Source organism: Myiozetetes cayanensis, unplaced genomic scaffold (assembly GCF_022539395.1).
Source record: "Myiozetetes cayanensis isolate MyiCay16 unplaced genomic scaffold, myiCay2020 scf28, whole genome shotgun sequence".
Classification (NCBI taxonomy): domain Eukaryota; kingdom Metazoa; phylum Chordata; class Aves; order Passeriformes; family Tyrannidae; genus Myiozetetes; species Myiozetetes cayanensis.
In genome coordinates this window covers 4,668,238-4,680,402 of record NW_026087499.1, presented here as the reverse complement: position 1 = coordinate 4,680,402, position 12,165 = coordinate 4,668,238, and the positions used below count along the sequence as shown (strand labels likewise).

Sequence of the window (12,165 nt, the reverse complement as noted above, 5' to 3'; positions counted from 1 at the left end):
GTCTGCAATAAAGACTCAGCTTGTGGTGTCAGTGTTACCCTGATTCCTGATCTGAACCATCTGTGCCATCCCATAATACCACTACAGGTATATGATACCCAGCACCTGAAGGAAATTGCTGCTGGGTCACAACTTTTTCACTTTTTTTTTTCTTTTTGCCTTTTCTGTGCACCTCAGAAATACTTTCCCCAAAGTGATTTCTGAAGCCTGTTTCAGTAAACAGGGTGGTACCTACCTAAATAAAAAAGAAAATTAAAGATTTCTAACACAGCTCCCCCAAACACCTGCACAATTCTCTGCCCACTCTGTGTAGATTGTAATCACTGTATTAAGAAGTACTTCCTCAGCAGTGGCAAGGTACTTCAGGATCAGAAACCTGAGTAAACACCAGAAATTTAGACAGTTCAAGTCCAGTTTAAACTACTAAGGGAGATCTGAACACGTTAAAGCACAAAAGCAGACTTGCCTTGTTCCCCAAAATGCTTTCAGATGCCTCCTTTGGGAAGGGCAAAATGAGACACTGAGGCTGAGATAGTGGGACTGGTGGAAGGGCAGGGATGGCCCTTACTGAGCTCTTACCCCAGTCACACTTTAGAAAATAGTCTCCAGATAAACAAAGGTGACACCAAAAGTGTGACCCACCCTTGTCCTCCCCAGCTTTTGTTAATAAGGTGTGACCTGATAACTTCAAAGCCTCCTCAAGCCCATGTAAATGCCAACATAACTAAACACAACAGTCTGGGGAACAAACATGTAACTAATCAAGTGGCTTCTAAAAACCAGCCCCCTCCTCCCCCTTCCCTAATTTTCATAATGAGCTCTTTGTCTACTTGAACAAAATAAATTAGTCACTTGGTCTTTTATCTCTGCTTTTCCCCCATTTCAGACATCCTTTGCCTTGGAACAGAACTGCCACACAGCACATCAGTCTCAGCTCAGAGCAGTTACCTGGTTCCAAAGCCAGAGGCACCCAGGTGGCCCTGAACAAAGCCATCCTGCACCAGGACCAGGGGAGAAACGGGGATTTCACTTGTCAACTTGGCATCTCCCAGCAGAGCCAAGTAGGAGCCTTCCAGACTACTGACTAAAAGTTCTGTCACTTTAGGTACTGAAAATATTTCGACTTAGCATCAATATGCATTGTTTAATGCTTTGTTTTATCCATCCTGCCTGGACAGAAGGAGAACCCCTCCAAAAAGCCTCCAGTCAGCTGAGCATTCACCCACCTTCATTCACAGATATCCTCTGTCTCCCCTGACCCTTTTTGCTCCCAAAGCAGATGGTACTTCCTGCATTTTCCCCCTACCCACCATTTCTTCCAGCTCTGCACTCTAAAGATATGTGGATCCCTGGTTTTCATCCCACACTGGTTCATGATGTGAAGCTACCAACTGGTCACATGCTGCAAGCAGAAAACACTCCCCACTGCACTTAAACCTCCATGGTGTAACACAAACTGATCCTCCAGAGGAGGGTGAAATATGACATTTTCCTCCAAATCCCAGGGCATAATGCTATCTATACTATCTTTGGAAAAAGCATGTGAAGCACTCTCAGCACTTCACAGTTATTGAAGATGTTATTACACTTCTGCCAGCCTGGGGCACGCTGGCCTCAGCCTCCTCTGCAGCCTGAAGTAAATCAGTGATTCATCATTTCTTGTGTTACATTTACACAGCGTCACCCATCAGTATTAACTACCCACCACGACCTGCAAAAGCAGAGGAAACAGCGTCTGTCCAAAAAAACTAATCTGCTCGTGTTTGGGGTTATTTGGTGTGTTTGTTTTTCTTTTTAAAGGTCCAATAATTAAGGCAGTTTTGCCACAAAACCTTTAGCACGGCCTGTGTATCCCTTGCTGTTTCAAGCAACAGAAGAAAAACAAACCCAGTGTTTGTGAACCAAAGCTGGTGCCAAACAATAAGGCTTATGGGGCACAAGAAGAATTCAAAGCAAATGAAAACTCGACTTTGGACTGCTTGTTCCCTCTAAGCCAGATGCATGAAGCACACAGCATGGAAATAAGGTCTAAGTAATCTTTTAAAGTCTTTTTAAGCTCTTGGCACTGCCTGGTTCTCTAAGGACATCCCAAAAGGATAAATACACAATTATGACTTGAGTCCAAACATTCCATTGTAATTCTAGCATCAGAGAACGGTACATTTACAAATATTATTGACTGAGCAAAGCAGAACATTCCAGGATGGAATGCTAAGGGAGAAAGTGATGAAATTAAATATAGATCAGTTACAACTTCTGTGCAAACCTCCAAATGAACCGCATTTAAATCAGAAATCACAGAGTTTATTCAGTTCTCATCTTTGCTTTGCAGAGCTCATTTAGTTCCATCCCTTTGTGATCATGTGCCTTGTAGCAATACATTTAAAAATCACCTTTATTTCCTACAACTCTACAACCTGTTCAAGGTATTTTAGAGGAAGCCGATTTTTACACTGACTTCTGACTGTAAATTAAACAGTTCAAAATGAAGCACTTATTTGGCTCTATGGAGGAAAAAACCTTCCCAAAGTATGTGTTACAGGCTAAGGAAACATATATACATGCTGCTAGGATTTGGGGTTCAAAACAAAGCTGCAGAGCAGTCAGGCAGCCTCAAATCTTGCTGCTATTCTTTGGAAAGTGTGAGAAGCAAAAAGCCCTGCAGGATTTGAGATATACACAAGGACTGGGGTGCAGTGGGACAGATAAAGTTGTCCAGTAAAATCTGCAGGATAAGTTCTGCTTTTACTGCACTCACTCCTGTGATTTACCATAAAAATAACTTTTAGAGCAGCTTTTTTGCTCATCAATAGATCACAGAATAGAACCATAGAACATCCATTGTTATGGGATGGAAGCACTACATATTCCATTTTACAAACTGGACCCCAGTAAGCAGACAGACAGCACAGCTTCTTCCTTCCCTATCTTTGTGGTCACTGGTGCATTATACTGGGAGTAAAAAGTGAAATGCTTTAAGTATTTGAAAAAAGAGCAGGTGTTTATTTGTCAGGCTTCAAAGGCCTCCTGGTCTGAAGCTGTTCCACAAAATACTTTATCCATGGCTTCAGTCAGTCTCTTAAGAATTACTTGGGGTATTTTAGCAGGAAAGTTTGTGAATTAGACTTTTATCCTTTCCTTTGCACATCAGCACATCCCCAACTGTTCCATCCAGTCCTAACCAGAAAGGGCAGTTCAGGCTGAGCCCCAAACACATTTCTAACCAAGCCAAACCGTGCAGAGGGAAACGTGTCCTGGCACTGTGAATAGACCCGCCACACTCTTCATTTAGAAAATACTAAATCAGCAAAAAGCGATAATCAGCTTCTCGTTTTCAGAGCAACATAAACTTTGACCCCCTCCAAATTACCGACAACCACGAGGAGCCGCCGGCTTTCCCCACTGAACAAACACGTTCCTTGAGATTCCCTGCAGCATTCCCCACCCCTCTTTATGTCACCCGCCCAAAGGAAAAGGGGCTTTAATTAGCTCACATCCCATCGTTAAGCGGGCTTCCTAATGCATCCTGACAAGGGCGTGCTGGCGGTAATGGGAAGCCCCCTGATGGGAGGCTGCGAGGAGCCTGATTAGCCGGCTATCCCCGGGGAGCCCCGCTGTTCCCATCCCGTGGATGCCTGATGAGTTGGGTCGCTTCCCCGCGGGACCTCCTGGGAAGCGGCAGCAGCAGGTGCCCGCTGGCAATAGTTTTGTGTTACAGGGCTGACTGAGTGATCCCTGCAGGAACCGCCGGCTGTTTTCACAGACACAGAAGGCAGTCAAAAGTCCACAGCGTGAACTTGGAATGACCCCAATTGCAGAGTCACTGGCGGGTTCATCTGGAGGACAACTGCGCTTTATTAAACAACTAATACTCTTAACAGATAATTCCCCTCCCTCCCCCCCCAGCCTTAACTCTTTAAGGTCTTCCTGTTTGTTTATTTTTTGGAGGGGGATGGAATTATTTGCCCTCCTTCGCCCCCTCCTTAAAACCCCTCCATGTACTGAAAACCTGAGAAAAAGCCTGAAGAGCTTCAGTGCCTCGAGTTAATACATAATAACAATGTACTCAGAAGGGGCACCTGGGGTTTGGGTTTTCACATCATCTTCCCCAGCTCTGTTGATTGGGATTTCCAAGGACAATTCCATCAGCACCCACCCCAGTCAGTCTCTCTCCAGCCACTTTCTTTTTCTGCCGTGGTCACCTGGGACCACACTTGGGAGCTGAAAGAACCTCCCACTTCAAAAACAACAGGTTTTCCATGTTCCACTTGATTTTTGAAGGAAACACGATGCAAGCATGTGAATTGGACCTGCCATCATGTGAATGTGTAAGTGGTGAACAACTCTGCGAGGGCTGATGGATCTGCTGACCTGATCCCAGCGATCTCTTGGTACAGCTTGGCCATCACCCATGGACATAGAAATGCTCTTTTCCCTCCTCAGGGATACCCAGCCAAGGAATTTCAAGTTAAAGTCTGTACTATTTATCATTTTCTACACAGCTTTATAACTTTGTAACTTTAAATACACAGTAGGGAGGTGCAGTCAGCCTTTTGTCAAGACTGAACTCATTAATTTCAAATCCACACCCCATTTTTTCCCCTTCAGATGCTAATGGTGATATATGGGACAGATGTGCCTGTCTTCATGACATGCTAACTCAAAAACTGTAGGTTAAGATCAAATTTCATTTCATCTCTATGATAAATGCTTATTTCCACTGTCACAGTTTGATTTGGCAGCACTTTGCATACCTCATTTTAAATGCTCCTTTTCTCCCTTAATTCTCCAATGAGTCAGCAAAACAGGAACACTGTATTTCATTTAGCAAGAAAATCAGCTGGTAAAACCCTTCAAAATGAAGTCTAGAGCAGGTGTAAAACTTCAAGCTCTCTAATCCCCCTCCTTTTTTTTAAATTGTCACATGGTCACCTGTACATTCCTCTATCCAGCTGAGCATCCCCCTGTCTGCAGTTGCTGCCTCACTGAAAGTTCCTTGTTATCAACTGATAATTTCTCCTGGAAAAGGCTCATTCAAAGCTGTCAGTTTGATTCTGAATGGGCCCGTTTAGGACATCAAATCCACATCAAACCAGTTCTTCCCACAGGAAACATCAGCACTTCTGTCTGATCTACCCATGCCCACATCTCCACTGGAGTCAAAGCACCTTCACAAACACTTTGTGCAAGAAGCTTTGTAGAAGAAAGGGTGAATTTAACCCAAACTGTGAAGAAAACTTTCAACCTGGGTGCTGGCCACACACCTTTTATCCCACGCTACAAACGAAAACCAGGAAATAAAAAACAATACTTCAAACTTCCCAAGGATGATCCTTTAGCCCCAAACCTTTTGCAAAGGTACTGATTGCAGGTACCAGATGTTCTGCACATTAAAAGTGACACTTTCCATGGCTTTGGATTGTCACTAATTGGCCATATAAAACGTGGTGTCTTTTCAAACTGGCAGGAAATGGGGAAATGGGCTCATCTCTAATGTCCTCTCCAGTGCTCAACATTTCTGCCTGGGAATTTCAGTTTCTTTCCATCTCATAATCTGCACATTTTGATAGAGATTCTCACTGCACAGCACTCAAACCTGCACATGAACTGCTCATCTGTGAATGAAATGCAGGTTAAACTGGACAAGCTGCGAGAGCCCCTGTGCTACAGTGGGGAAGACACGAGGAGAAAAATCTTAAGATTATACTGAAGGAAACACAGGAAAAGCTACATTTGACCTAAACTGTATAAATCACTTCTAGGAATAGAAAAAAATCACGGCAGCTGCTGCTAAATCCCACGACTTCAATACCTCAACTACCCTTGTGAAGGATGACTGTCAGCTTTCCCAAAGAAAAAACCCAAAATTCTGATCTGTACAGTTGCCCAGAAAGATGAGAGGTATTCCAGCCTTCCTCACTTTTACCAGTGTGAGACTGCCAGTGATCACACATATTCTGCTGTCAACAGTCAAACAGAAGAGCAGGGAATCAAAGGAAAATTGTGAAAATATAGAATATAGGAAACTCAGAACCCAAATGTCACCATGATCTTCCCACATTATCAGCTGGCTATGTTGTTTAATACTCTCCTGAGGAAAACACCACCATTTATTTCTTTCTCAGGTCCCCTGTCAGCAAGATATGATTTGATTTTCAGCTACTTCCATGGCATTTTGAGCTGATATTGCTGGAGCTGAACCCCAGTGCCTCCAAAGATGGGAGGCTGCCAGCTCTTCTTGCTTCTGAATGGCATCAAATAGGAGGGGTTGGTTACATAAACTAAAGAAATTTAAACAAAAGGGAAGCATTAGAAACACTTCTGTTTGTTTCTGGGTAGAACCTGCTCAAACTGCACCTCCATTCTGTGCTCTGCTACAGCCCCTTCCCATCTTATTTACTGCCAGCTTTGTTAAAGTCAACATCCATGCAAGTCAAACACTTGTTCATGATTTGTTTTTAAATAACCCTTTTATTACTTCCTCTTCATTTTCCATTCAGTTATCTTTATTTTCCTGTCGCTGCCAACCACTCGAGGTTCTGCTTTGATTTATCTTGCAATGAGGATTAAAACTCTTATTTCCCTTTGTGTTGCTTTTATGCTCCTGTTCTACGACTGACTCCACCTGGAGCAATATTTGCATCCTTACTTGTCTTTTCTGACCTGGTTGCAACCAACCCCTCCCCCCTTTTCCTATCTCTGTCAAACACTTCCACACCTCTGCCATTACTCTGAACTGAATGAAAATAAATGTATGGAATGAAAGTCCAGGGGCAGAAGTTCATTTGTGCCTCTCCCTCAGCCAGAAAAGAAAACAAACACCCACATGCAATTTGTTGCAGCTCCTCTCTGGGTAAGTTTTGGCATCTCAAGGTGCCTGCTCCCAAGCCTCAGGAAGCCTTCCAGAATCCTGCACACTTCCCAAAAACCCAACGAGGAAACTGTGGCTGATGGCTTTTACCTTTCCTTAAGAAGCCTAATTAAAGTTCTCACTGGAAACTTCAAAGTTCAATATGAAAATGAAGCTCTTTCAAGAAGTTCATTGAGTTCTTTTTCTCAGGAGGAAGGGAGGGACAAAACAATTATTTCCATTATATATATATAAATATATATATGTATCCAGAAATAAAACCTAACCTCAGAGTCATTACAGCCACATTACTATGTGCTCATAATTCATAAAAGATAACAGAATTCCTTGTAGGGGTGGAAAGAAATCAGGCAAATTAAACACAGTATTGACAAGGTGATGAATCTTTCCAGGAATTCACTGTGTCATCATAACACCCATTTGCCACTGATAGAAACAACCATTTGGAGAACACAGTTTTGTTCAGATGCTAATTCAGTGTTCAATATTCACTTCTAATTGAAACACCTCTGAAACTGGAATAATTCAGGGTTTAGTTCTATCCTGCCCTAACGGGAGAAATAAAAAAAAAAAAAAGTGTGGATGCCAAGAATGCAAGAGATTTCCACGCATATGGCAACTATAGAAGGCTCCATTCAGAGGGAATGAAATTCCCTCAGGTGTCTATATTTAGGATCAAAGAACTTTTTAAAATACAGAACTCGGAGTCTCCAAGGGATAAAAACTACAAAACTGTCTGGAGTGAACTTTATTTAACCTAAGGTTTTGTGCCAATTTAAATACTCTGCAGCTCTCCACTTGAAAGAAGGCATTACCCACTGCGTGCTCTGAAATGCATGGAAAAGCCATTACAGGGATAATCAGCACAACTATAAAATAGAAAAGCAATAAAATGACAAAACCAGATACAACTCCAACACTTAACTTCTCGCTGCAGCCGAGCAGTGTTACTTTTAAAGCAATGATTACAGTATTACCCTCTGTTTATCTGTCTCCTCACACCATAATACCTAACTCATCTTAAAATCCGGGATAGGGTTTTATTTTAGACACTTCATAAGTCAGGTACTCTAACAAGCAAAAAGGGGGTTTTTCCCAGCCCTCAGTTCCTTGGCAGAACAGGCTCCTCTGGTTTTGGCTGCTTTAGTTCCCAGCTCCACAGAATGAGCTGCAAAGATGAGGCTCCTCTGTGGCACCTCTGAATCAGGTGAAAATTTATGCAGTAAAAATATACTTGAAAATACCTTCCCTACAGAGAGCACCCAGAGCAAGATGAAAACGAGCTGTTGTTTCAGTCCTGTTTCTCTTGGGCAATTCAAATTATTTTTTTCTCTCCACATTATTTTCCTTACCAATACTCTACCTATCTTAGACACACTCATAAGGCATATACAACAGAAAGGATAAAAGTTCTAAAAACTGTATTGAAATGCCGATTTTTTATCACTTGGACATTCCTGGCTTAGTTTTCTAGCAGAAAAATTCATCCTGACTATTTGAGCCTTTTTACCATTGTTTTCTGTGTAGCAGAATTAAGATCCAACCTTTGGAAGGAGGAGTAATCAAGGAGCTCCATAAAGTACTGTTAAGCCTTCCTAAAGGATATAATTCTCTCCTGGTTCTGGAAGGACAAATATATAAACCATTAAAAAAGGTTTTAAAAGGGAACTGTGTGAGACTTTGCATCACAAGAGACATTTCGGATGTATCAAGGAGAAGGAAAAAAATACCTGGGAAGACAGATAAACAGTGCATGGGGTGAGTTTCAAAGGTATAAATGGGAAGCAGGCACTCAGCTCCTGTTGAAATTTGAAAGGAGTTCAGCATCCAACTGCCCTTTCTGCCTTTGAAAATCTTCCTTCCCAAAGCCCTTGGTTACAAATGACTCCAAAGTTCAAAGAGTGACCTTGCCCTTGTGGGAAACAGAGGAAGGCTCGTGCCTTTTAAAGGAAGATTTATGGGACTGTTGCTGCAGATGTGACTGAGATGAGGAAACAACACTTTATAGGAAGGAAACTCTAAAGAAACACACTCTATTGGGTGGAGTGGATGGGTCACCAGAGACAACAACCACGAGGAGAAAGGATGGACGAAAGCAGATGGAAACAGCTGCCTTCCAGGAGCTCCTCAAGTCTTTGACCACACTGCTTGGAAAAGGTTGTATTTGCAGTGCTGTTAATTACAGAATTACCAAGTGGGGGGGGATCAAGACAGGAATATCAACCTGGTGTTTTGTCTGAATTCCTTGAAATTCTCCAAAATTGGCTAATGCTGCAAACAAGAGGATTAGACAAGGTGCATGTCATCTCTGCTCTTGGTTCAGCTGCCTGGGTTAGTTCCAGCTCTGCACTGGGTGATGGCTGGGTTTGGTAATGCTAGTCTTGAGCTGTCTGTAATTATCCAGACTCTACATTTCACATCTTCTGAGTTACTTTTTCCTCAATAAGAAGGGGAAAAAAGGAGCTTTCCTTCTATCCAAATAGGGTTGGGAAAGGACGAACCATTACGATGCACACGCACAAACCTACCAGGCTGGAAAATGAAAAGAACAGAAAGTAAAGTATTTTTCCCAAAAGCAAATTTTAACAACACATCCTTATGGGAAGAAAGCATGAAGTAGTTCATGCATGTAATAAAAACATTTCAAAGACACATGTTTGCTCAGCATCAAGGACAGAACCGACCACGACCCAAAGTGCTCCTGTTTCTCATTGCTGCCTCAGATCATCCCCCTCTCAGGCATTAAAGAGAGTTATTTCCACTGATATAATTGAATTCTGCCATTTGTTATCAGGAAGGACAAAAGAATGTTCACCATGCAGAGACTCTGGAATTAAACTAAAGATAAATTCAAAGCAATCTAGGAATTCCTCAGTTTGTTGCTATGTGGCATAAAAAAACCTCCAAACCTCAAGTGTCAGCATAATAATTGCTGTTCACATCAGCTTAAGCACCTCCCAAAAGTAAGAGCTAACAACTCCTGTTACACTAAATAACCCTTAAACACTCCACCTTTCTCTAATGCTCTCTTCTCTGTAGTTTATATACATAATAGAATACAACTTGGTTCATTTGCACTTGGGAGATGAGGCCACACTTGAGCAACTTATGAGTTCTCACTCTGGCAAACTCCTGCATTCAATCTGCAAAGTATGTGTATAAATAGCAATAATAAGGCCTTGAGTGGGTCACTGACTCCTGTCTCTGGCATCCCTCAGATGTGTATAAAGAACATTAAAAAAAAAAAAAGACAATCTACTCTTCAAACACTATTTTTACAAAACAAACGGGACAAAAGGCAATCTATACGTGGTCAGTGATTCCATTTGACTTCTTGCCTGACTGTTTTTTTGCTGATTGCTGTAGCCAACTTTAATATCACAACCATTACCTTTGCAGCAGAGTTGGATACTCCGTGTGTGACGTTCCTGATGAGCCCACCCACATTGCCATACTTTATAAGGCCAGTAACACCTTCTGAAAAATCATTCAGCAGACCCATGGGGTTGCCAAGGAAATCCACAGAACCCAGGATCCTGGCTGCCTGGCTGAGCAGCTCCTGTAAAAATCAAGAGGAAGAATGAAATATCACTTCTGAATCACATTAACACCAGCAAGGTTGATTTAAAGATGAAATATCCCACCCACAACAGCAGCATAAAACTACCCAGGTAGTTTTACTGGAGAAATGGACACACAAATATCAGTAAGATCAACAAGAGTTTGATCTTAAAATGCAGTATATTCTTAGAAACGTGTGATATTGCTACTCCATATGCCAAAGAAGCAACACAGCATTGACACTTAATAGTCAGGGAAGAGCTCCCACACCCTCAGGGGAGAACTCCCAAATCAAGAGAGGTGCAGCCTGTGCCACCACACAATCCATGACATTTACCTCCTGGAAGTGTTTCAGGATGTCATTAATGATGAACTCCTGAGTTTCGTAGGGATGGACCCTCGTGAAGGGATCCAGGTTAATCACAGCGTCTTCGAAGCGGATCAGGGGGAATCCCAACGTGCTTTTCAATGCCTGAAGTGAATAAAAGATATTGCCATTTTCATTCACAGCACCCAAATGAATTTACCTTTGAATGGGTAACAAAGCAGCATTCTCTGAAGCTGCTGGAGTAGTTTATCACTTGGATATAGAGGGTAATCACCCACAAACCTTTTACTTGTAAGCAATGATCAGTTATTAGAACTGTGTTTCTCCAGTAACTCCATAGTCTCTAAACTTCCCAAGGCAATCTGTTTCCTACATTTGATGGGAATATTTCAGAACAAAATGTGTCCAATATTCCACATATAGCACTTTGCTATAACTGCTCTAATGTTCAATTAAACCAAACCTTAAATGAATATCCTTGACAAAACTGGAGATTTTCCACCCTGCTGAAGTTCTATGAAGGGATTAAGTGTCAGGATGAGCTGGAATAACATACATAATTTCCTGTAAGCCTGAGGCTCATTTCTTAACATCATATGGTGTACTGAAACTCTTTAAACTAGCTTTTTCCATTATTTTTCAAGGAAGAAAACCAAGACTGTAATTAGCTCATAGGCCATCTGTACATAAAAACCCACATTTAAAGGTGGACAAGTTATACATCTATATACACACACAAATAAAATTATTTCAATTAAAAAACTAACAAGAAAATGAATCTTCTAAGACAGAAGGAGATCCCCCCTGTTTCAGGTCTTAATAATGCATCTGCACAGTCACCAACATCAGAGAATCTGAGGAAGACAAGAAGCCTGACACTTGTGTTATATCTTTACACATTAATCACCCAAGCCTTGCTGGTGTAAGTAACACGATTTTTGTGCCATCTGCAGGCAATTAAGGCAAGTTACAGGTCTGAGTGAAGTTTGCAAGTAAGAAAGGAGCTATTTATTTTTTCAGTAAATGGATGACTAGCCAGAGTAGTCCTCATTATTCACTTGGGTAGGAAGTAATTTCCTGTTTAACTATCAAATATTATATAAGGCAACTTTGTTAATACTGGTACCTAATAAAAATAATCTGTCTACACCAAATTACCAGCCAGCCATGTCCAAGCCAGGAACATTAGAGGTAGTTAGAAAAACTTCCACAAAGGCTCTACTGTGATTATTCTGTGCCTCCTGCCCTGAACTCTCCTGTGCTACAGAACTGAATGGAACTCTGTCTGTGAAAATCAATATACAGAGCTCAGGCAGGCACTGTTATCATTAGGTTTTCCCTTGGGAATGTTGCTGATGGCTGCTAAGATGTATCCATATGGAATCCTGTTCCAAGGGTGGTAGGA

At 41.8% G+C, this 12,165-nt stretch overlaps 1 protein-coding gene across 1 annotated transcript in view; it reads right to left on the bottom strand.

Moving 5' to 3' along the window:
- VPS13D (vacuolar protein sorting 13 homolog D) overlaps nt 1–12,165 on the bottom strand; it is an 88,708-nt gene that overhangs the window by 25,041 nt on the left and 51,502 nt on the right. The window contains 2 exon segments of the mRNA XM_050322716.1: nt 10,263–10,430; nt 10,770–10,904. Coding sequence (XP_050178673.1) covers nt 10,263–10,430; nt 10,770–10,904 — 303 coding nt within the window.